Source organism: Homarus americanus, unplaced genomic scaffold (assembly GCF_018991925.1).
Source record: "Homarus americanus isolate GMGI-L3 unplaced genomic scaffold, GMGI_Hamer_2.0 scaffold32929, whole genome shotgun sequence".
NCBI lineage: Eukaryota > Metazoa > Arthropoda > Malacostraca > Decapoda > Nephropidae > Homarus > Homarus americanus.
Window position 1 is genome coordinate 20,215,102 of NW_024737097.1, and position 27,579 is coordinate 20,242,680.

General features: G+C 46.2%; 1 protein-coding gene across 1 annotated transcript in view; it reads right to left on the reverse strand.

Moving 5' to 3' along the window:
- The window catches only part of LOC121873136 (neuropeptide Y receptor type 1-like), a 45,580-nt gene extending 24,124 nt beyond the window's left edge, over positions 1-21,456 (reverse strand). The window contains exon 1 of the mRNA XM_042376452.1: positions 21,079-21,456. Coding sequence (XP_042232386.1) covers positions 21,079-21,456 — 378 coding nt within the window. The remainder of the gene's footprint in view (positions 1-21,078) is intronic.
- Between the last annotated feature and the right edge of the window lie 6,123 nt (positions 21,457-27,579).

Here is a 27,579-nt window from a genome sequence, read left to right on the forward strand (position 1 = left end):
CACACCAAAGCCTCAAGACGACCTTAACATGACACGGAGTTAATATTCAGTTACGTCTAGATACCATAGCTGAGGCGGTGGAGGGGGAGGAGGTGGTGGTAGAGGTGGTGGTAGAGGAGGAGGAGGAGGAGGAGAAGATTCTGAATGCCTTTGATTCACTAATTTTTTTTCTTATAATGGATGGACAAGAGTTCAGAGTTCATTAATTTAAGGTTTACCATTGTCTGGGAAACGAGATCTAAGACAACATGTTTAGTTTGAATGTACTTTTATATACGATACAACAACACACGCAAAAGACTAAAAGAACAGAAAAGTAAAAAAGTTCCTCTTGTGTGAGTGTTGGGTTGGGAGTAAGAATAACACGCTTGTGCCGACACTCTCCGTCACCTTTACAACTTGTCCTCAACTCCTGGCGTCTTGAAGTGAAAAACAAACTAAAACAAAACAAATGCTGTTTATAGTACCCAAGGCCCTTATTGGCGTTATTCATTTGTTTCGTAGAGGTAAAAAACAATAACATGTAGTTTATAGTTTTCATGTATTTTATTGGAGTTATTCATTTGTTTTGTAAAGGGGAAATAACAACATGTGTATTTTAAATGTACTTTTACACGTTGTTTATTTAGATTGGAATGGTATCGAAATAGGAAGAAAATATTATTAGTAATTCATCATAAAATAAATTGGTAAATACAGACAGACAGACAGACAGACAGACACAAACACACACACTCCCCCACACCAAACACACACACACCCCCCCACACACACACACACACACACACACACACACACACACACACACACACACACACACACACACACACACACGCTTCCTTTAAGCGTGTCTGAACTATACACGATATTTAATTCATTCACAAAAAATAACCACAAACTCATCAACTTCGACAACTGGAACCAAATTAATATCCCTGTCCGTGTGTGTGTCACCTTATACCATGGCTGTCAGGTTAGGTTAGGTTAGGTTAGATTAGGTTAGGTTAGGTTAGATTAAGTTAGGATAGGTTAGGTTACTTTTAGCACAACAAACTGATCCTTCAAGTCAATACAGTACACACACAGCACCACCTCCGCCATAACACACACACACAGACACACACACAAACAAACACACACACACACCAAAGACTCACACAAACAGACCCTCTTTCTCACACACACACACACACACACACACACACACACACACAATATTCTCGCCTGAAATATATCTTTTACTCAAGTTCTCAACCATGATAGTGATAACTTTAATTTGGATATAAAAAGGAGGAAAAGACTTATATTAATTAGTTTTGAGAGAGAGAGAGAGAGAGAGAGAGAGAGAGAGAGAGAGAGAGAGAGAGGAGAGAGAGAGGTAGAGAGGTAAGAATAAAGAGAAAGAAAGACAAAAGCATAAAATAAAGTAAAGAAAGATAAAAAAAGAGAGAAAATAAAGAGAGACAGAAAAAAGAAGGAAGGAAAAAATAGACAAAAGAAAGAGAAGAGAAAAATAAATCAAGAAAAAAAGAGAGAAAATAACGAAAGATAGAGAAAGGAAAAAGAAAGAGAGAGAGAGAGAGAGAGAGAGAGAGAGAGAGAGAGTTAAGGCTCTTAAGAGATAACCAGGGGAGGCGGGGAAGATACTAAGAAGATTGGATTTTTGATATATGTGTGTGTTATGTGAGAGAGAGAGAGAGAGAGAGAGAGAGAGAGAGAGAGAGAGAGAGAGAGAGAGATAGAGACAGGCCTAGGGAGAGACAGACAGGGTTAGGGAGAGATACAGAACGAGACAGAGAGAAAGAAACAGAACTAGGAGAAATACAGAGAGAGAGAGATATAGACCTAGAGAGAGAGATAGAGAGAGAGGCCCAGGGAGAGATATATAGAGATAGTTACAGTCAGAGAGAGATATATAGAGATAGCTACGGTCAGAAAGAGATATATAGAGATAGTTACAGTCAGAGAGAGATATATAGAGATAGTTACAGTCAGAGAGAGATATATAGAGATAGTTACAGTCAGAGAGAGATATATAGAGATAGTTACGGTCAGAGAGAGGCCGGACCAAGGAGAATTAGTACGGGGGACTATAGTAAGCTGGAGACGTGGAGGTGAATAACGAGAGAGAGTGTGTGTGTGTGTGTGTGTGTGTGTGTGTGTGGGGTGACGTAACAGATACCCGTCCATACATACATACACCACTCTCTCTCATACACATTCTCTCTCACTCTACACACACACTCTTTCTCTCTCTCATTCCACACACACACACACACACACACACGCACGCACACACACACACACACACACACACACACGCACTCTCTCTCTACACACACTCACACACACTTGAATAATTGAGTGGCTAATATCGTGAAATGAGTGGTTAAGTGACAGACAGACAGACAGATGCAGACAGACGGATCGGGACGGACGGATGCATGTGACTGACAGGACAGACAGACAGACAGACAGACATACAGGCGGACGGACAAACAGACAGACAGAGAGAGACAGACACAAAAGTGGACAAACGGACAGACAGACAGACAGACAGACAGACAGACAGGCGGGACAGACAGACAGGTGACAGATAAGAGTAAACACCAAAACTCGCACAACAACAACAACAACAACAACAACTGAAAGAAGAGATGAATATAATTTAAAGTCGTAAAAATTTGAAGTTAAAATTTATTATATACGAGAAAGTTAACGGAGATAAAAACAAAACAAAATATATAAATTTCCCCTTTCCCTGCCCCCCATCCCCCACACCCTCACCCTCCCCCCACACACAAAAAAAATATATAACAAAATAAAATATCATAAAATAAAAACCTACCAGAAAATGCACATAAAATTCGACAACAATAAACGTCCATCAGAGAGACAAAATTGGTTAATGAAAATAATAATAATATAAATAAATAAATTAGAGAGAGATGTTCATTGTATAGTATCGTTAAATCGTTGGAAAATTACATACTAAAATTCGCCAAAAATATCAAGTCATGAGGTATATGCAAATGACTCCCGTTAATACTTGCAACATAGTGTATACAGGACAGTGAGTGAGTGAACGGTTGGGAGCAAAAGGGGTGTATGTAACAACTATTAATGATGTTGGTGGGGGGTTGATGAGGAGGTAGGGAGGGGAGGGGTAAGGGGGGTGGGAGGGAAGGAGTGAGGGAGAGGTGAGGGATATACAGTATAGAGAGAGAGAGAGAGGGAAAGAGAGGGAAGAGAGGGTGTAAAGAGTGGTGCTGTAGGAGAGCCAGGGGATATTCACAATGGCTTGAGAATTTTCCCATGAGAGGTTAAGTGTGACAGCCGCCCCGAGTCCACCTTAACTGATGCTTCCTCCTGTGACGGACTATACCACACACACACACACACACACACACACACACACACACACACACACACACACACACACACACACACACAGAGCTCACCAGAATACTAGAGCTTTGTTAAACTACACATGTCTACATAACAAGAGAGTTTTTACTCGGGTGTACAACTTGCCTATAAAGATCATTAAAAACAGCTCCTACATAGATAAACTACAGGACTACAAATTTCTCCAGAATTATAAAGCTCTTACAGCGACATACATATACAGATAACTAGAGCTATATTAACTCAAGGAAAACTATTCAGGATAAAACATGGCTCTACAGGATAAAACAGAGCTCTACGGGATAAAACAGAACTCTATGGGATGAAACAGAGCTCTACGGGATAAAACAGAGCTCTGCGGGATAAAACAGAGCTCTATGGGATAAAACAGAGCTCTACATGATAAAACAGAGCTCTACAGGATAAAACAGAGCTCTACGGGATAAAACATAGCTCTACAGGATAAAACAAAGCTCTACGGGATAAAACAGAGCTCTATGGGATAAAACAGAGCTCTACGGGATAAAACAGAGCTCTACGGGATAAAACAGCGCTCTATGGGATAAAACAGAGCTCTACGGGATAAAACAGAGCTCTACGGGATAAAACAGAGCTCTACGGGATAAAACAGAGCTCTACGGGATAAAGCAGAGCTCTACGGGATAAAACAGCTCTGCGGGATAAAACAGTGCTCTACAGGAAAAAACAGAGTTCTACAGGCTTAAAGAGAACTCTACAGAATAAAACAGAGCTCTACGGGATAAAAGACCCCTTCAAAATAAAGCACAGCTCTCAGGGATAAAACAGAGCTCTACTGGATCTAAAGCTCTTCAGAATCTAAAGCTCTACAGGATCTAAAGCTCTATGAGATCTAAAGCTGTACGGGATCTAAAGCTCTACAGGATCTAAAGTTTACAATATGAAAAGCTCTACAAGATCTAAAGATCAACAATATCAAAAGCTCTACAAGATCTAAAGCTCTACAGGATCTATAGCTCTACAGGATCTATAGCTTTACAGGTTCTAAAGCTTTACAATATTTAAAGCTCTTCAGGATTTAAAGCTCTACAGGATCTAAAGCTCTACATGATCTAAAGCTTCATAGGTTCTAAAGCTCTACAGGAAATAAAGCTCTACAGGATCTAAAGCTCTACAGGATCTAAAGCTCTACAAGATCTAAAGCATTACAGGATCTAAAGCTCTACAGGATCTAAAGCTCTACAAGATCTAACGCTTTACAGGATCTAAAGCTCTACAGGATCTAAAGCTCTACAAGATCTAACGCTCTATAGAATCAAAAACTCTACAGAATCTAAAGCTCTACAAGATCTAACGCTTTACAGGATCTAAAGCTCTACAAGATCTAACGCTCTATAGAATCAAAAACTCTACAGAATCTAAAGCTCTACAAGATCTAAAGCATTACAGAATCTAAAGCTCTACAAGATCTAACGCTTTACAGGATCTAAAGCTCTACAGGATCTAAAGCTCTACAAGATCTAACGCTCTATAGAATCAAAAACTCTACAGAATCTAAAGCTCTACAAGATCTAAAGCTCTACAGACTAAAGCTCTACAAGATCTAACGCTTTACAGGATCTAAAGCTCTACAAGATCTAACGCTCTATAGAATCAAAACTCTACAGAATCTAAAGCTCTACAAGATCTAAAATCCCCTACAGAATCTAAAGCTCTACAAGATCTAACGCTTTACAGACCAAAGCTCTACAGGATCTAAAGCTCTACAGGATCTAAAGCTCTACAGGATCTAAAGCTCTAGGGGGAAAAATGGAAAATAAATGCCGATAAACAGTACAATAAGTATTAGGATGAAATAGAAATGAACTGTTTCCCGTAAGCTGGCCAAAGGGATCATTAGCATAGATATTGTTGTCCGGGAAGGTGTTGACTGTTGGCTTGTAAACACCTGCTGGGAACGTCACTGGGTGGAGGTCAGCTGTTTTTGTTGACATTGAGGGTGAGCCAGCTGATTTTTGTTGACAATATTAGTATGTGAGAGAGTATATATTTTTTTGTGTATGTGAGTTTACGTGTATATATTCAGCAGAGGATATATATATATATATATATATATATATATATATATATATATATATATATATATATATATATATATATATATATATATATATGTGTGTGTGTGTGTGTGTGTGTGTGTGTGCGTGTGTACGTGTGAGAGAGTTTGTGTGTGTTTTGAAGTTAACCGGGTTGAAAGTGAAGGCTGGCTGGCATTATTCACACCAGACTCGTCCATTCCCTGCCTCTCTCTATCTCTATTTTTGCTATAGGAGAGGAGGGTTAGAGGTGAGGGGGTAGAGATGGGGGGTTATAGAGGGGGTGGTAGAGGTGAGGGGGCTATATGGGGTGGTAGAGAGGGGTTGGGTAGAGGTGGGGGGTTGAGGTGGGTGGCCGGCAGGGACTTGTTGGTGTGGGAACAGATAATACACTTTGCATAACACTGCTCCGCCTACATGATGAATAACGACGGTTCCTCCCACACACAGGGCCATACATTTATTCAGGATGAGGGGGGGGGGATGAGTGGAGGAGGAGGGAATGTGGAAGAGAAGAGAAGGGTTGAAGGGACACTTGACCCCTTGACCTCTCACTCTTGACCTCTTCCCTGACCTCTCACACTTGACCTATCACCCCTTTAGAGAGAGAGAGAGAGAGAGAGGTGGGGGGGATCGGTGGTAGAAGCGGTACCATTCTTGCCTCGCAAGCGAGATGTCACGGGTTCGATTCCCGGGCCGGTGGAAGTTGTTTGGACTTACTTCCTAGCCCCCATTAGTCCCTGTTCACCTAGCAGTAAAGTAGATACCTGGTGTAAGTCGAAAGTTGTGAATTCGTATTTAAGGACAAGTTGTTGGAGCTTCCAATAACTTGATGACATAAACCATTGACTCTTCAGGCTTCTACGCCCTTAACTCATGAGACATAAGGCAAGCATGAACTTAGCATGCTTCCCTGTTGGGCGCTGTAAACGTTTCTGCGCTTCACCTTACACAAGGATGCCCAATAAATAAATAAAAAAGAGAGAGGGGGGCAGGGATAAAAAGAGAGGGGCAGGGATAAAAAAGAGAGGGGCAGGATATAAAGAGAGAGGGGGCAGTAGGGATAAAAAGAGGGGGGCAGGGATAAAAAGAGAGGGGGGGGCAGGGATAAAAAGAGAGAGGGGGCAGGATAAAGAGGGCAGGAGAGGGGCAGGGATAAAAGAGGCAGGGGGATAAAAGAGAGAGGTAGGGATAAAAAGAGGCAGGACAAAGAGAGGGGCAGGGAAAAGAGAGAGGGGCAGGGATAAAGAGAGAGAGAGGGGCAGGACAAAGAGAGGGGCAGGAAAAGAGAGAGGGGCAGGATGGGGCAGGGATACAAAAAGAGGGCAGGGATAAAAAGAGGGGGCAGGGATAAAAAGAGAGGGGGGCAGGGATAAAAAGAGGGGGGGCAGGGATAAAAAAGAGGGGGCAGGATAAAAAGAGAGGGGGGCAGGATAAAAAGAGAGGGGGCAGGGATAAAAAAGAGGGGGGCAGGGATAAAAAGAGGGGGGCAGGGATAAAAGAGGGGGGGTGGTGATAAAAAAAAAAGAGAGGGGGGCAGGGATAAAGAGAAAAGTAGGATAAAAAGAGGGGCAGGATAAAAAAAGAGGGGGGGCAGGGATAAAAAGAGGGGGCAGGGATAAAAAGAGAGGGGGGGTAGGATAAAAGAGAGGGGGCAGGGATATAAAGAGAGAGGGGGGCAGGGATAAAAAGAGAGAGTTCGTGTTGGGATGAAAGAGACAAAGGCAGACAGACAGACAGACAGACAAACAAAAAAAGACGAAGAGATAAAAACAGACTCAGACAGACAGACAGACAGACAGACAGCCAGACAGAGTTCATCATCTATTTACGTTCTGTTAAGGATCTGGGGAGCGTAGCGGAAGGTATGATGTATATAAAGCCAGGTCGCTTATCTGGTACAGTGGCTGTTAACCTTTGACCGTGAGTGATGGGGAGGGAGGCTTAGCTGGGGAGGGAGGCTTAGCTGGGGAGGGAGGCTTAGCTGGGGGTGTAGTGGGAGGAAGAGGGAGAGGGAGAGAAGACAGAGGGGAGGAAAGGAGGAGAGGGAGGAAGAAGTATGAAGATGGAGGGTGTAAGGAGTAAGGATAAGAGGGAATGAGGAGGAGGGGGAGTGGGGAGGAAGGCGGTGACTGATGAGGCAGGGAGTCATCTGCTGGGGAGAGGGAGAGAAAAAAGAAGTGAGGGATGGTAAGGATGAGAGGAATGGGGATGACATGGAGAAAGAGAAGAGCTAGAGAGAAAAAAGACGAGGGAAGAAGGAGGGAGACAGATGAAGGAAGGGAAATATTTGGAAACAGAAGGAAAGAGAAGAAACGAGGGAGAGGAGAGAGACTGGGAAGTAGCAGCGAAGAGAGGGAGGGAGAAGGAGGAAGTCGGTGAGAGATGGGGGCATTATTTGGGAAGGAAGGAGGAGGAAAGGAAAGAGAGAATGAAGAAGAGGGAGTGAGAGAGGAAGACGGTGAGAGATGGGGGCGATTATCTAGGTGGTAGGGAGTCATTCGTTGGAGAGTGATTGGGGAGAGGGAGGAAGGAGGAGAGAGGGAAGGGAGTGGGAAAGAGAGGGAAGGAGGAGAGAGAGGAAGGAGAGAGGAAGGAGGAGAGGGAGGGAAGGAGGGAGAGAGAGAGGGAAGGGAGGGAGAGAGAGGGAAGGAGGGAGAGAGGGAAGAGGGAGGAGGCAAGGAGGAGAAGGCAGGAAAATATTTAGGCGAAGAAGGGAAGAGGGAGTAAGGAAGGAAAAAGGATAAGAGAGAGAGAGAGAGAGAGAGAGAGAGAGAGAGAGAGAGAGGAACTCCTGTAGAAGGACAGGTCGGTCTTATAACTAACGACTACTACTGAAGGTGATTGTCAGCCTGCACCCCCACCACTTGCCACCATCACCTACCCCTACCCCCTTCACCTACCCATACCTACTTCACCTAGCCCCCTCGCCCCCCACCTACCCCTCTCCTTTCGTAGTGGTGGTGGGTCACGGGAGGTCACGAGAGGTCACCCTGGCTCCGTGCCACCATCTTCCGCCCTTTATAGTCACCCAAAAGTTCCTGCTTCTGGGTCTAGATTTGCGGCAACTCGCCCAGTCATGTTTTTCTGGTCCTCAGCCGGAGATGTGACCAGCCAGCTAACTCACTCACTTACACGCGCCACAGACACAAAGATGGATCCTCATAGATTGTTACTGCTCCTTCCCTTACTTGGAGATAGAAATAAAACCCCGTATATTGCTGGATTCTCAGATGTTCTTACTGTTCCTTCCCTTAAGCTGCGGTCACACGAGAGTTTCTACCCAGAATAAATCCACCGTAGCGTTGATTTTTCAACGAACTCCTCAGGTTGTCTCGACAGCGACAACTTATTTGTTGTCGAAAGTAGGACGATACTGAGCGTCTGAAAATACACGGTCCGGTGGGTTGACGTTTGCTATATAAAGTTTATTGTATTTATACCGTTATTTTTTCTTATCAATGTTAAAATTTACAAAAAAATATTAAGAGTATTTCGATAAGAAAACACGAGCAAAAATGTCATCGCAAATAAAAAATATTAATGATAAGAGTACATCACGACGGGAATTTCATTTGACTCTGGAGTACTTGCGTTGCTTTTGTAAACAAACATAGCTTGGACACTACAAACGTTTCTTTTTCGTCTTGGTCTTCTTTAACAGGACCACACATCTCACTAAAGTGGTTAATACTGCCATAGAAACATACAGTGAAGCCATCCTTCTCTCCAACTGAGCTCAAACCAGCCGCCCGAGCTGGGTGCCTGGCCGATGGTTCCTATCGCCCGTGTGTGGATAGTACCGTTGACTTATTGCCTGTGGATGAAATGTTATCGTGGATTTATTACACGGAAAACTCTAGTGTGACCGTAGCTTTACTTGTACATGAAAAAGCAAAAAAAAATTCTTCTTGCAAGTTCTATAATAAACGTGGCATAATGATAGATTCTCAGTTATACTAATTGTTATGTGTTTCCCTCTAAAGAGATGTGAGAACGCACCTTAACGAAACCAAATAAATATACGACATAAAGACGGATTTTTTTTTTACGAGATCCACATTGTATTTTTTTCCCATAACAGGTGAGTCGAGAGAGAGATCCTTTAAGAAACAATCCAATTAACATACTGGAGATTCATCCAATAGAAACCTCTCTCCCCCTTGAACTAGATATAAACACGTATTTATCTGACTTACTTGAAATCACCCCCCCCCCTCTCTCTCTCTCTCTCTCTTCTTCCTTTCCTTCCCTCTTATCCTTCTCCCCTCTCTTCCTACCCTCCCTCTTATCCCTCCCCTCCCTCTCTTCTTCCTTTCCTTTCCTCTCTTATCCTTCTCCCCTCTCTCTTCCTACCCCTCCCTCTTTTATCCTCCCTCTCTCCGCTTATCGCTCTTCTAACTCCCTATTTCCTTCCTTCACCTCCTCTATGCCTCCTTCCTTCTCTTCTCTCTGTCTATTTCTCCCCTTTCTACCTTCCTCCCTCTCTATCCCTCCTTCCGTCTCTCTCTCTATTTCTCCCTCCTTCCTTCCTTCCCTCCCCGCCCTCTCTATCCCTCTTTCCTTCTATCATCTCCATTTCTCCCCTCCTTCCTTCCTTCTCTCTTTTCCCTCTCTATCCATCTCTCTATTTCTCCCGCCTTCATTCCTTCCTTCCCCTCCTTCTCTATGCCTCCTTCCCCTCCCTCTCCTTCCTTCCTTCCCCTCCCTCTCTCTCTCCGCCAAGGGTATCTTGTTCGTCACCTCGACTTATAGCCACAGGTGATTGGTGACCTGAGGATTAAGTTGCAGGTGCCAGAGACAGTCAAGGGGTGACACTGGATCATGTTGAGGGCCTTAGGGCAGCTGAGGGCCTTAGGGTGGCACTCTTCCTGTTAGAAGTACACCTCTCGACCTTGTGTTCTCATACCTTAAGTGAGAAAGTGTATGTATATATGAATGAGCGTATGTATGAGTGTATGTATGTATGTATGTATGTATGTATCTCTGTGTATATATGTGTGTATGAGGGTTATAAGTATGTACAGTATACACAAACACATACACAACAAGCAGTAACCCCCCCCCCCCACCATGGTCTTGTAGGCAGAAGCAACTAAATAATGACACACTCATGGCACTGGACTGAGGCCAACTGTGCCTATTTGTTCCCCAGGCCAGGGCCGGGGTGATCGCCTGGCTACATGTCTTCGCTCTTACGATTTACACAGGACACATCAGTGGTCTATGTGGCCATGTAGCAACGGTGCCATGGCCTCTCTCTCTCTCTCTCTCTCTCTCTATCTCTCACAGTGGCACTATCTCTCACAGTGGCACCAACTTATCTCTCTGTTCCGGTCCTCTTGTCTCTCTCTGGAACTACACGTCTCAGTCACCGTCTCCCGACTCCCAGCGCCAACCACACTCTCAGCGTCACTATCTCGTCGTGTTATTATCTCCCAGCACCACTATCTCTATTTCACAGCACCACCGTATCTTCCAGCACCACTATTTCTATCTCTTAACACCACCGCGTCTCCCAGCACTATCTATCTCTATCTCCCATCACCACTATCTCCATCTCCCAGCACCACGACTATCTCCACCTCCCAGCACCACGACTATCTCCACCTCCCAGCACCACGACTATCTCCACCTCCCAGCACCACGAACTATCTCCATCTCCCAGCACCACCACCATCTCCACCTCCCAGCACCACGACCATCTCCACCTCCCAGCACCACGAGACTACCATCCCAGGCACCACGACTATCTCCATCTCCCAGCACCACGACTATCTCCACCTCCCAGCACCACGACTATCTCCACCTCCCAGCACCACGACTATCTCCACCTCCCAGCACCACGACTATCTCCACCTCCCAGCACCACGACTATCTCCCACCTCCCAGCACCCGAGTATCTCCACCTCCCAGCACCACGACTATCTCCACCTCCCAGCACCACGCTATCTCACCTCCCCTTTACTATCTCACCTCCCAGCACCCACCTCCCAGCACCACGACTATCTCCCACCTCCCAGCACCACGACTATCTCCACCTCCCAGCACCACTATCTCCACCTCCCAGCACCACGACTATCTCCACCTCCCAGCACCACGACTATCTCCACCTCTCACGACCTCCCAGCACCACGACTATCTCCACCTCCCCAGCACCACGACTATCTCCACCTCCCAGCACCACGACTATCTCCACCTCTCACCCACCTCCCAGCACCACGACTATCTCCACCTCCCAGCACCACGAGTATCTCTCCACCTCCCAGCCCCGACTACCACGACGCCTCCCAGCACCCAGCACCACAGGGTATCTCCACCTCCCAGCACCACGACTATCTCCATCTCCCAGCACCACCACTATCTCACCTCCCAGCACCACGAGTATTCCCACCCCTCCCAGCACCCGACTATCTCCACCTCCCAGCACCACGACTATCTCCACCTCCCAGCACCACAACTATCTCCACCTCCCAGCACCACCACTATCTCCCACACCTCCCAGCACCACGACTATCTCCACCTCCCAGCATCACGACTATCTCCACCTCCCAGCACCACGAGTATCTCCCAGCACCACGATCATCTCCACCTCCCCAGCACCACGAGACGACTATCTCCACCTCCCAGCACCACGACTATCTCCACCTCCCAGCACCACGACTATCTCCACCTCCCAGCACCACGACTACCACCTCCCAGCACTATATCTCCACCTCCCAGCACCACGACTATCTCACCTCCCAGCACCGACTATCTCCACCTCCCCAGCACCACGACTATCTCCACCTCCCAGCACCACGACTATCTCCACCTCCCAGCACCACGACTATCTCCACCTCCCAGCACCATTATCCTCCACCTCCCAGCACCACGACTATCTCCACCTCCCAGCACCACGACTATCTCCCACCTCCCAGCACCACGACTCCCCACCTCCCAGCACCACGACTATCTCCACCTCCCAGCACCACGACATTCCACCTCCCAGCACCACAATTCTCTCCATTCCATCTCCCAGCACCACACCCATTGCCACCATCTCCACCTCCCAGCTCCCAGCACCACGACTATCTATCCACCTCCCAGCACCACCACTATCTCCACCTCCCAGCACCACAACTATCTCCATCTCCCAGCACCACGACTATCTCCACCTCCCAGCACCACGCTATCTCCACCTCCCATCACCACGACTATCTCCACCTCCCAGCACCACCACCATCTCCACCTCCCAGCACCACCACTATCTCCACCTCTCCCAGCACCGACTATCTCCACACTCCCAGCACCACGACCTATCACCTCCCAGCACCACAGCTATCTCCACCTCCCAGCACCACGACTATCTCCACCTCCCAGCACCACGACTATCTCCATCTCCCAGCACCACGACTATCTCCACCCCAGCACCACCTATCTCCATCTCCCAGCACTACGATTATCTCCCACCTCCCAGACTATCTCCTCCCCAGCACCACGACTATCTCCACCTCCCAGCACCACGACTATCTCCACCTCCCAGCACGATTATCTCCACCAGCACCACGATTATCTCCACCACGACTATCTCCACCTCCCAGCACCACCCACCGTAAGACAAAATATATATTATTACTGAATCAATGAGAAACTTCACTTGATGTTTATAAAGGGAAAAAAAAACATGAAAAAGAAAAAATAAGAAGAATCCAGTTTCATGTTGACAGGATAGGAGAATAACCCGTCGAGGGAAACTATGTGATGGGTAGGAGTCGTTTAGGTGGTGGTGGTGGGCTAGACAAGACAGAGTTATGCCACAGTCGGGAGGAGGGAGAGGGAGAGAGGGAGAGGGGAGGGGAAGAAGGGAGGGGAGGGGAGGGAAGGAGGGGAGGAGGGGAGGGGAGGGAGGGAGGGAGAGGGAGGGAAGAAGGAGGGGAGGGGAGAAGGAGGAGGAAGGAGAGGGAGAGGGAGGGAAGAAGGGAGGAGGGGGAGGAGGAGAAGGAGGAGGAAGGAGAGGGAGAGGGAGGGAAGAAGGGAGGGAGGGGAGGGAAGGGGAGGGAGGAGAAAAAAGGGGAGGGAAGGGAGGAGAAGAACGGAAGGGATGATGGATGGATGATGAATGCTGAGGCGATATCTGTACTGTACACTGCCTTGACGCTGACCTGTCGACCACACACACACACACACACACACACACACACACACACACACACACACACCGGCTACAATAAACTGTGGACAGTGAAAAGATCCACTTGATGGTAATGATGAGTTAGACGAAGATAGGACGGGGAGATGGTGTGTGTGTGTGTGTGTGTGTGTGTGTGTGTGTGTGTGTAGCATGGGAACATGCAAAATAGAAAGATACTACTACTACTACTACTACTACTACTACTACTACTACTACTACTTTTTTTTTTTTATAATCGACGTGGCCTCCAGCCTCCCCCAATAGCCACACCTTCGCCACCATTTAATTACCTTAATATTAAATATCCTAATACATATGTAGCTATCCTATCTGTGTTAACTTAGTTGAGCCGCAGATCTATGCGGCATTCAGTGACTGTAGCCTCGTAGTCAATATCTGCAGCAGTTGTCGGAATTGGGGCAGAAGCTCTCGTTCCCCTGAGGCAGAGCAAAGCCGACCGAAGGAGAGAGAAAGACAGTCGACATCTCATCCAGGCTGTCACATAACTTCTGGGCTGCTGCTTCTGTTCGGAGATCACCTCCGCGAGTCTGGTGTAGAAACATCTTGCACTTGGGCCCATCCCACCAGAGGTTGTGAACACAAGAGGAGTGAAGCTGCCTTGATCAACGTTTTGGATTCTCTCCCCATATGCCCTTATCTTGTCGTTCTCGTTCCTCCTATGTGCAGCATCGAGAGCTAGGTGACGGTGACATGCGGCCATGGGATCAAAAATCCTGATGTCGAAGAAAGCTAACTGTCCTCGCGTCCAGAATCCTCGAGCACTGACGTCAACAAGGGCTTCGTTAGATGTGCTTGAAGTCCTGTGTTGGAAGATCTCACCATCCAATGGAAGGAGGGTCGGTTCTACCATGACATCCCGGCAGATTTCCTTCAACATATTTGCTGTGAGGTCCCTTACAACTCCTACTACTACTACACCTCGTTGAAAGTACAATGACAACTTCACCGGCTTGAATAATAAAAAATAATCAATACCGACAACTCATTTCCTAATCATAGCACCGCCCTCCAGTCACCCTCCACGCCCCCTCCGCCCCTCCAGTCACCCTCCGCCCCCTCCAGTCACCTCCGTCACCTCCAGCCCCCTCCAGTCACCCTCCGCCCCTCCAGTCGCCTCCACCTCCACGCCCCCTCCAGTCACCCTCCACGTCACCCCCCCCCCTCCAGTCACCCTCCACCCCTCCCCCCCCCCCCCTCCAGCCACCCTCCACGCCCCCTCCAGTCACCCCACGCCCCCTCCAGTCACCCCCGCCCCCTCCAGTCACCCTCCACGCCCCCTCCAGTCACCCTCCACGCCCCCCTCCAGTCACCCTCCACCCCTCCACCCCTCCAGTCAGTCCCCTCCACGCCCCCTCCAGTCACCCTCCACGCCTCCTCCAGTCACCCTCCACGCCCCCCCTCAGTCACCCTCCACCCCCTCCAGTCACCTCCACGCCACCTCCAGTCCCTCCACGCCCCTCCAGTCACCCCTCCACCCCCTCCAGTCACCCTCTCCCCCTCCAGTCACCTCCGCCCCCTCAGTCACCCTCCACGCCGACCTCCAGTCACCCTCCACCCCTCCAGTCCCACGCCTCCCCAGTCACCCTCCACGCCTCAGTCACCCTCCCCCCCCCCCCTCCCCCTCCAGTCACCCCACACGCCCCCTCCAGTCACCCTCCACAGCCGCCCTCCAGTCACCCGCCACAGTCACATACCAGAATTGGACCGTCGCCAACCATGTCACCAGCCACCATACCAAGACCATGGTGCTCTCCGTTAACCTCTCTTTGACCATGTTCCTCCTCCGTCTATCTCACTACCTCCCCCCCCCCACCAACACCCTCCTCCTGGTCGTGAATTCCGCCAAACTCCCTCGTATAGATGATAAACTCAGCCGTAAAGAACACGTCAGTACAAACATTAAATCTTATATACCCATCGTCTCCACGTCCCTCACCATCTCAAGAATTAACCCTGGGGCTTCCTACAATTAAATCCCACCTTTATATTGACCAAACTCTTTTAAAACGCCTCTTACCTCCTTTAGTTCTTCCACCAGCTTTCAAGAGACAGTCAGTAAATTGTCTCACACTCTCACACTCTCCTCTCTTAAAACGATCGTCTCGTGACCCCATCTATTAGAGTAGGAAAAAATCTCTCCCCTCGCCATGCACCGTTATCTTCTGCCACATGAGGTTCTTCGCTCGTGAGAATGCTGCACGTCTCTTCCTACAAGTCCACCTCGTTCAGATCAACAAGAAACATCTCCCATTCCAACCATAGTATAAATTAACAGTGATTTGCAGATGTATACACAGTCCAATGTTTCCTTTTGGAACTAAATCGTAGACAAAAAAAATAAAACATTAAAACACCTGTCCCTTATTTTAGTTCATATACACACATTGTACCTTCAACCTTCCTTCCTCTCCAGTCACCTCCTCCTCCTCCCTCTCCACACACGCCACCTTTCCTTCCTCTCCTTCCCAGTCACCCTTCCCCTCACCTCTCCTCCCTCTAACATAAGCCAAGTATCATTGAACATCATTTAATAGAACGCAAAAAAAAAGTCTTATGGGAAGTTAATCACAGAGAGGAAGGTAAGACTGGTTTCCTTCCTATCCTGATGTATTAACTTGTATTAAATCTAACACGAACAACAACACACGTATGATGATTATAAACGCCATAAAAAAGAGGTAAGATATTGTAAAACGCCGGAACAAAAGAGATACGATATTATAAATGCCGGAACAAAAGAGATGCAATAATATAAATGCCAGAACAAACAAATATGATAAGATAATATAAACGCCAAAACAAGAGATGCGATAATATAAATGCCAGAACAAAAGCGATGCAATAACATAAATGCCAGAACAAAAGCGATGCGATAACATAAACGCCAGAACAAAAGAGATATTATATTATAAACGCCATAACAAGAGATGATAATATATTTTCGCCAGAAGAAAAGAGGTGATAATATAGACTCCAGAAGAAAACAGATGTGATAATATAAATGCCAGAACAAAAGATATGTGATAATATAAAAACCAGAACAAAAGAGATGATAATATAGACGCCAGAACAAAACAGAAACCGTATTATAAACGACAGAGCAAAAGAGATGCGATAATATAAACGACAGAATAACAGATGTACAAGTAAATGAACACCACCCCTTGGTTAAACTCACAATAGCGACGTTCCTCAACACACACACACACACACCAGAATGCGGAGTCCATCCATCAGTGTCCAGACCTCAGCTATGGACGGGGTGAGTGAACTATGGAGGCTGCAGTTGATCCACAGTTTTTGTGCGAGATTAAAAGTATTAGAGAAAACCAATACTCTAACTAATTACTTGATAGGCCATGATTTGTGTGTGTGTGCTTGCTAACTTTAAACCCTGAAGGTAAGCATGTCTGAGATTTTAGCAGTCATAGGCGTTGAAAAGTTAGTAGTAGAGAGTAATTGTTGGCTCCAAACACTTAAAAACTTATTTACACACACACACACACACACACACACACACAGACACACACACACACACAGACACACACACACACACACACACACACACAGACACACACACAGACACACACACACACACACACACACACATACACACATTAATGAAGTAGATTGAATATTAAGTACCTGTAAAAGAGGTGAAAATCCTACCCATTAACCCATTAACAACGACGATAGTGAATAAATCCACAGCTTAACTTACATAACAATAATCTAGCTTTTGTTTATATTACGATACCTTACATGTCTTCATTTATTTCAGTATCAGAGAGAAAGAAATGCAAGATAATCGGTACTTACGGTGAATAATGACTAAATCTTTGAATTCTCTCTCTTTCTCTCTCTCTCTCTTTCTCTCATTTGTGAAGGAAACTTTGGTAATGTCTTTTAGTAGAAGTAAACAACTATCTTTTTCTTACTCTCTCTCCCGTCTCTCTTTCCTTCTTTTTCATCCTCTCTCTCTCTCTTCTTGTCTTACTCCTCTTTATCTTTCCCTTTCCCTCTCTCTCTCTCTCTCTCTCTCTCTCTCTCTCTCTCTCTCTCTCTCTCTCTCTCTCTCTCTCTCTCTCTCTCTCTCTCTCAACTCATGTGTGTAGGTTTTAAACAACACCTTTAAGGAGAGACGTGTACTGAATACATATACGACAGACAGAGACAGACAGACAGATAGAGACAGAAACAAACAAGACAGATTGACAGCTGAAACAGGAGATGAAACGGTTGTAAATACGGTATAAAACAATTGAAACGTGATACTACACAAAAAAACTGAAACTCTGCAATGAGATAAAACAAAGTTGTAATATGAATTGTACCGAGTGAGACACGAAACGAAACAGCTGAAACACACAAAGCGAAACAGACGACATATGAATCGATACAGCTGAAACATACAAGATACGAACTGAAACGGCTGAAACACAAAGCGAAACAGATGAAACGAAAAGGCTGAAACACAAAGCGAAACAGACGACATATGAATCGATACAGCTGAAACATACAAGATACGAACTGAAACGGCTGAAACACAAAGCGAAACAGATGAAACGAAACAGCTGAAACACACAAAACGAAACATACGACTTACGAGCTGAAATGGCTGAAACACAAAGCGAGACAGAGAGACCTATGAATCGATACAGGTGAAACAGGAAAATGAAACAAGTAGTTGTTTGTGATATGGCTAACGAGGAAAGAGCTACCCATTGACCCGTATCTGATTGCTGAGGAGAGGAGAGGAGAGGAGGGGGGAGGGAGGAAGGGTGGGATGAGTGGGGGAGGGAGGGATGAGGGGGAAAGGAGGAGGGAAGGGTAGTGGGAGGGAAGAAAGGAGGGGGTAGTAGGAGTGAGTGGGGGAGGGAGGGGTAGTGGGAGGGAAGGAAGGAGGGGCAGTAGGAGTGAGGGAGGGAGGGGTAGTGGGAGGGAAGGAAGGAGGGGTAGTAGGAGTGAGGGAGGGAGGGAGGGGTAGTGAGACGAATGAGGTAACAACGACTCATTATGATACTTACTCAATGTTCCCTTTTTCTCTCTTGATTTCGAAATTATGTCCGAACTTCAATTCAAGTTTCAGTCCAATGTTTGACTAGAGCTTCCAATCGACCTTTGAATAGAACCCCCGAACTTTAATCGGACTCTAAGAACCCTAATCAAGATATTCATCCTAGTTTTAATCACAATCTTCGTCCGAACCCGACCAAAAATTTCTCTTCAAACCTAAACTCGAATCTGCGTCCGAACCCTGACTTACAAATTCCGTTCGAACCTTTAGTGAGTATTTCATCTGAAAATTGATCAGAATAAAATAAACATCTTCCAAAAATTGACCAGAATTTTCCGTCCCAAACCATGGCTCGAATTGCCGTTCGAACCAATATCCGTTTACCAGGAGTAATGAAACTTGGAGGGGGAGGGGAAGGGTAGGGGAGCGGAGGAGGAAAGGGAGTGACGAGAACAGAGCGAGGGGGGGACCGGAGGTACTGGACTACCAGTAACGATGATTAATTGCCAGTGATCAGCCACAGTTATCAATGATCATTTAGCCTTGATCTCAACTGCCCGTCTGAACTAGGACCGAACCGCTCTCCACACACTGATTCGAGCTATAGTCCAAACCTTGACTCACATCCCGCCTATCAAACTTTGAGTCACTTCTAAAATTATACAATCCAATCTGAATCTGAACAGTGATTCGAATCCACTCATCGAAACTTTGAATCAACTCCTAAAACTTTCAATTGAATCTCTGGTCTGAAAACTTAATTCATCTAAACTTTGAATGAATTAAACCTCAACAAGTTATATCAAACTTACTATATATAACTTCAACATTACAAAGACAAACATCCATCCACATTCCTACACATTCACTCAGTCCCACATTCACCTGATCCACACACACACACACACCTCCGTCCACCCACACCTCCATCTCCCACACATACACACACACACACACACACACTCAAAGTCCACCCACACACTCCATCTCCCACACATACACACACACACACACACACACCTCCCGTCCACCCACACACACCTCCATCTCCCACACACACACACACACACTCCGTCCACCCACACACACTCCATCTCCCACACACACACACACAAAGTCCATCTCCCAAACTCCCACACACAGGAACCATTAATTTAAAAACAGATGGAGAGAGATATCACTTCTGACGCCTTGACCATTGAGCTAACACAACTTCTATACATATATATAACCCCATCAGCTACCGGGGTGCAGTGTTAGTGGTGACATATGACGAAACGATCATCTTTATTTACTAGTTGGTCACCCGTTTGTTTATGTTAAGGATGTCAGCTGATTGGACGAACTAAACACCGAGGGTAAAGTGACAATACTATTTTTTTTTCCTTTTGACATCCATTGAAATTATTGTTATTATTATTATTATTATTATTATTATTATTATTATTATTATTATTATTATTTTCATTGTTATTGTTATTATTATTACTTTTATTATTATTATTAGTGGTAGTAGTAGTATTACATTTATTTTAACCCTCGTCCAATATTGATGAAGGAATATTGAAATCTGTATCGTGTGTGTGTGTGTGTGTGTGTGTGTGTGTGTGTGTGTGTGTGTGTGTGTGTGTGTGTGTGTGTGTGTGTGTGTGTGTGTTACTCTCATGGACGGGTTAACACTACGCTCTGTGGACACTATTATTAATACCCCTCACAGGTGTTTACAGAGGTCAAAGGTGAAGGTCAGAGTTGAGGAGACCTGACCGAGGACGTCTTATCAGCAGTGTGGGCCGTGTGGTGTCTGACGGATCACCTGAACATTAGACACCCCAGCTTATCTTACACCAAGATTAACCGCCTTAATGCTAACCTACCCTAACTTTCTCGAAATGACAACATACATATAAAGCTTCATCTCAGTCTCACAGATTATTGAGGCCATGAAGCGGACACGAACATACAAACACACAAATAAAAAACAATCGGAATGCCTCGTCATATTTCTGGGAAGAGGAGGAGGTGGAGGAGGAAAGAGGAGGAGGAGGAGGAGGAGGAGGAGGAGGAGGAGGAGGAGGAAAGAGGAGGAGGAGGAGGAGGAGGAGGAGGTGGAGGAGGAGAAGAGGGAGGAGGAGGAGGAGGGAGGAGGAGGAGGAGGAGGAGGAGAAGAGGAGGAGGAGGAGGAGGGAGAGGAGGAGGAGGAGGTGGAGGAGGAGGAGAAAGAGGAGGAGGTGGAGGAGGAGGAGAAAGGAGGAGGAGGAGGAGGAGGAGGAGGAGGAGGAGGAGGAGGAAGCAGGAGGGGGCATATTAAAAGTACGAGTAATAATAGACGAGGGGGGGGGAGGGACGGATAATAATTAAAGGTAACAATAATAACAGTTGCTCACCTGTAACATGGGGATGAAATAACAGAGGAAACTCCCGAAGGTCCAGTTCTGTAGGAGTAACACCGTCAGTGAGAGCGGCAGCAGCACCACGCTCATCATCACGTTACACACACCCAGGTTCATGAGGTAGGCGCTGGTGGGGTCCCTGTACAGACGTCGACGAACGATGTAGCTCACCATAGCGACGTTCATAGCCGTGCCAGCCACCGCCAGGGAGCCATACAGCGCCAGGAACAGCGGGTATATCCCCAGCAGCGACTGACGGAGGTGAGGCTGGCTGAAGTCAACCGTCTCGTTGGGTAGATTCTGTAGGTTGTGGATGATCTGACCCAGGAGCTTGTCTGGCAGGTCCTGTAGGTCAGGCTTCAGCCCCACCATCATTAGTATTTTTTTCTTCAATTCTTCTTCCTAACTCTTTCCTTCCTTCCTTCCTTCCTTCTTTGAGCTTCCTGTCTCCCTTCTCCGTCTCTCTTTTTAATTCAATTCTCCTTCTCGATATAAATTTTCCTTGCGTCCTGTTTCACTCCTACCTTCTTCCTTCTCCGTTTCTTCCTCTTCTTTACGTCCTCCTTTCCTTCTTTTTCCGTATGTTCTTCAAATCTCCCAAACTTGTCTCTTCCTCTTTGTTTTGATCTTCCCTTCCTTCCTCCTCCTCCTTCTAAAACAAAAAAACAAAAACACGAAAGGGTTGGCCACCGAGCGCTTTAAAACACTATATTTTTTCCCCTTATCTGTTTATCCGTCTCCAGTAACTCCCCCACTCACAGTTACACGAGACAAGGGACAACTGCACTGAATTTTGGCGGGTTGACAACAATCTGCCTGTATTTTCCTCTGTAACATCCCACTTAAAGGTCCAGTTCAGAGGTGGTGGTGGTGATACAAAAAACTGTATTTTACTCTGCAATATCTCAGTTCAAAACACTATGGAAAAACGAGTCGCTGTAAGCTTTTAAAGCTGTATCGCGAATTTCTGATACTAATCTTTATCTGTAATTTCAGACGCCAATTTTCTTCACTATATCGTTAATATCAGACACTGTAATCGTAATTTCAGACATGGTAAGACGTCATCTGTATCTCTATTGCAAAATATTTCAGTACTGGAGAAATACCTACGAGACAGAACTAACACAAGTACTGTTTTAAATCTCCCGGTAACATGCAACGCCGTAATATTGAATCAATCATGGATGGAATTTTAAAATGAAAAGCCAAGAATTTTAAAACTTTGCAAAAGATATTGGCTGGTGGATATCAACTTCTGCTAGGATGCATGGCGGGGAGAGGTGGGGGGGGAGGGGGGGGGTCTGATGGCGCCGCTAGAACGCACTCATGTTTACACCATTTTCTGTGAATAATTTCTTCTTAATGTAATATTTTACTATTTATACGACAATTTAAATGAGTATAAATTTAATATGAAGCTTTGAGACAGATTTATAATTACTATCACGTTATCAAAGTAATAACTATTTTACACTACCAGTAAACAGTCCGAGCTTGTTGTTACGTCTAGTAATTAAAACAAAAATTACTTCAGTTAACTCTACCAAAACCACACATATGAAATGATTAATAACGATTTATTTTTACACGACGTAATAATAAATCATATAACAATTACGATAATAATAATAATAATAATCATAAACGAAAGCTGTTTATCGAATTATTTCCGCCTCGTGTTATCATTATTTCACATGAAGATTTGATTATTAAATGTCATATTTACTTGAAATTTTATAATATTTAACAAATGATCATCGTTCCTCTTGTGTAATGGATACGAGACTTTTCACTGGTAGAGATGATGACGATGAGGTATGCGGAGGGAAGGTTCCTGCTGTGCCCTGAATACTACTGATGAGAGGTGATTTCAGAGACAGTTTCCGTAGCAGTTTTGAAGGAGATTCGTTATCGAGTGTGGAGTTTCGCTATTGGTGGAGATGGTTTAAAGGAGGTTCGTTATTGGTGGATCAGTGTATGCAGAAGGCTCGCTATTGGTGGAGATAATCTAACGGCGGCTTGTCATTGGTAGAGACGACAAAGGCTCCTGGATACGCCCCTCTGGTAGCATCAACCTAGAAAACAATAAGGTACAACATAATTAAACTAATGAAGCTCTCTGACAGTTAATTTAAGCTCAGAAACATCAAATACTTCCCGACCTCCCTGTGACCTCTGACCTCCCTGTGATCTTGACCTTTAACCTCTGATCTCCGTTACCTTGACCTCCCTGTGACCTTGATCGCTGATATTCCGTGACCTTGACCTCTACCCTCCTGTGACTTTGACCTCTACCCTCCTGTGACGACCTCTGACCTCCCTGTGACCCTGACCTCTAACCTCCAGTGACCTTTTGCTTGATATAAATAAATTAGTCTTTTTGAGGGAATCTTTGTACCAAAATATCGGATCACATGAAGATTAGACACCCAGCCAGCTTATTTCACCTGATGATTTAAAACGCCCTAACGCTGCCTGGAAGAAGTTAGGTTAGATTTGGTTAGGTTAGGTTAGGTTAGGTTAGGTTAGGTGGGGTTAGGTTAGGTTAGGTTAGATCGCTATGCTAGATTAGGATAAGAGCGTTAAGTTAAATTAAATTAGGTTAGAATAGCGTTAGGTTAGGTTTCGTCAGATTAAGTTAGGTTAGATTTGGTTAGTATTGCGTTAAGTTAAATTAGATTGTTAGGTTAGGACAACGTTAAGTGGATTAATCTTGAGAAGAAATAAGCTAGGTTAAGTTGGGTTAAGCTAGGTTAGGTTAGGTTTAAGTTAAATTAAGTTAAGTTAGGTTAGGTTAAGCTAGGGTGTCTAATTTTCACGTGACAATACAAAAACAAATAAAAACCCCGGTAACGCTAAAGTCAACGGCATATTTATCGTCAACTATTTCAATAAGCAATAGTCTCCATTCTTGGGACCATAAAACTACATTACAAAACATCTACATCACCTTGTCTTCTGTGAGGTGAGAAGACAATCAGGTGGTTTTAGTTTTTGAAGACAAGTGGAGTTGATAGAGCAGAGTTTTATAACACAGTTGTTGTTTTTTTTCTTATTTCCCGGGAAGAAAGTTAATATTTTGTTTTGGTAGTTGACCATCAGCCAGCCTCCTCCCCGACAACCGAGAGATATGGAGAAGTTTGTGTAAAGAGATGGGGTGGGGGTGAGTGAGGGTGGGTGAGTGAGGGTGGGTGAGAGGGTGGATGAGTGGGTGGATGAGTGGGTGGATGAGTGGGTGGATGAGTGAGGGTGGGAGAGTGAGAGGGTGGATGAGTGGGTGGATGAGTGAGGGTGGATGAGTGGGTGGGGTGAGAGGGTGATTATGGGAATGGATGACCGAAAGAGGTTGTAGAAAGAGCGAGAGAGAGAATGTTGTAAAGAGACAGACCGTGTGACATTGGTGTTGACTAGAGAGAGAGAGAGAGAGAGAGAGAACTTAATACCCCTCTGAACTCACTTAATAATCCGTCATTTATATATTCAATCTCCCGAAACGACATATAAAGAATACAAACTCAGAACAACAACAACTTAACTCTTTACAGGTCGCTCAAGAACACGGCGCCATAACAAAGAACACGGCGCCATAACAAAGAACAAGGCGCCATAACAAAGAACACGGCGCCATAACAAAGAACACGGCGCCATAACAAAGAACATATCGCCATAACAAAGAATCCGGAGCCATAACAAAGAACACGGCGCCATAACCATAACAAAAGAACAGCGCCGCCAACAAAACACGGCGCCATAACAAAATGTCGCCATAACAAGAACGGCGCCACCAACAAAAAGAACACGGCGCCGCAACAAAAGAACACGGCGCCATAACAAAGAACACGGCATATAACAAAAGAACACGGAGCCATAACAAAGACACGGCGCCATAACCAAAGAACACGGCGCCACCAACAAAGAACGGCGCCGCAACAAGAACACGGCGCCGCAACAAAGAACTGCAGCGCCATAACAAGAACACGGCGCCATAACAAAACATATCGCCATAACAAAATCCGGAGCCATAACAAAGAACACGGCGCCATAACAAAAGAACACGGCGCCATAACAAAGAACACGGCGCCATAACAAAGAACACGGCATATAACAGAAAATGTCGCCATAACAAGAACACAGCGCCATAACAAAGAACACAGCGCGCCATAACAAAAGAACACGGCGCCATAACAAAAGAACACGGCGCCGCCAACAAAACACAGACCATAACAAAGAACACGGCGCCATAACAAAGAACTGCGGCGCCGCCAACAAGAACGCAGCGCCGCCAACAAAGAACGCAGCGCCATAACAAAACACGGCGCCATAACCAAAGAACATATCGCCATAACAAAGAATCCGGAGCCATAACAAAAGACACGGCATATAACAAAACACGGCGCCATAACCACAAAAGAACACGGCGCCGCAACAAAGAACACGGCGCCACCCAACAAGAAAATGTCGCCATAACAAAAGAACACGGCGCCATAACAAGAACACGGCGCGCCATAACAAAGAACACGGCGCCATAACAAACGGCATCATAACCCAGAGAACACGGTGCCGCAACAAAGAACACGGCGCCATAACAAAGACACGACTCATAACAAAGAACACGGTGCCACCAACAAATAAAATGTCGCCATAACAAAGAACGCGGCACCATAACAAAGAACACGGCACCATAACAAAGAACACGGCGCCATAACAAAGAACACGGCGCCATAACAAAGAACACGGCGCCATAACAAAGAACACGGCGCCATAACAAAGAACACGGCGCCATAACAAAGAACACGGCATCATAACAAAGAACACGGTGCCATAACAAAGAACACGGCGCCATAACAAAGAACACGGTGCCATAACAAAGAATCCGGCGCCATAACAAATAAAATGTCGCCATAACAAAGAACGCGGCGCCATAACAAAGAACGCGGCGCCATAACAAAGGAAATATCTAACGAATCAAAATTTTATGAAAGACTAGAAATTAAATTAAGTTTACATTATTACTTCAAATTATTTTCAGTTCCAGTTAGAATATTATAAGATTAAATCATACAGTATATATATATATATATATATATATAACACTCCGCTTCTAATTAAATTACTACATGACACTGACGAGAGGAAAAATCTACAATAATTCCAACATTTCTGGTGTACGACAGTTTCTACCGTGGTGGTTGCTGGAGGGAGTTCATCTGCCGCGCTGCCAGACGATACTACTAGTAGTGTTTTTATCTGCCACACTGCCAGATGTATTGCATTTCCTTATATTTTTCTATCACATTACCCATTATTAGCGTATTTACATTCGGCTGCAACATTGTTTATAAGAGTCTCTCAGGCTGATAGATAATATACAATTAATATACCAATTATCTTCATTAGTCTGTTTATGCTGCCAGATGTAATGTGAAGCGGTACGATATGTCATTCCTTGATAAACCTCGTACTAATGAACTATACACATTAATTATTATAAATTCACCTCAGGGAATTTAAGCTAATTACCAGCCCATCTTATAGCCGTGGTTGTCTTTGTTTGCCCATTCCTCTTCTCGTTTCTTCTCACACCACATTTATTCCAAGTTTCCCATCTTTTATGGCACTCACCCTCGTCTCTCCCTGGCGCCCACCCCCCCCCTCTCTTCCTGGCACTTATTCTTCCTGTCTCTGATAACATCCCCCACTTCTTCTGGCACTTCGTCTCTCTCCCTTCCACCCCCTTCTGCTTTCCCTGGTACCCTTACCTCCTCCCTGCCCTGCCTTCTCGCACACTCCCTACTCTCCTGGTACCCCCACTCTCCCTGGTACCCACTCTCTCCCTGGCGCCCCCCGCCTCTCTCCCTGGCATACCCCGACCTCCCTGGGACCCCTCTGTTCTCTCCCTGGCGCCCCCCCTCTCCCTGGCACTCTCTACCTCTCCCCGGCGCCCCCCCCCGGCACACCCCCACCTCCCTGGCGCCCCCCTCTCTCCCTGGCACACCCCCTACCTCCCTGGTACCCCACCTCTCCCCTGCCCCCTCTCTCCCCTCACACACCCCACTCTCCCTGGGACCTCCCCCTCCTGGCACACCCCCACTCTCTCTCTCTGCCCCTCTCTCCCCTGGCAGCACACCTCACTCTCTCCCTGGCACACCTCCCCTGGGCCCTCTCTCTCCCTGGCGCCCCTCTCTCCCCTGCACACACCCCACTCTCCCTGGGACCCCCTCTCCCCCCTGGCGCACCCCCTCTCCCCCGGCACACCCCTCACTCTCTCCCCTGGCGCCCCCTCTCTCCCTGGCACACCCCCACTCTCTCCCTGGCGCCCCCTCCCTGGCACACACCCCTACTCTCCCTGGGACCCCTCTCTCTCTCCCTGGCGCACCTCTCTCCCTGGCACACCCCCTACTCTCTCCTGCCCCTCCTCCCCTGGCACCCCACCTCCCTGGCGCCCCCCTCCCCCACACTTACCTCTCCCCACACCCTCTCTCCCTGGCACAC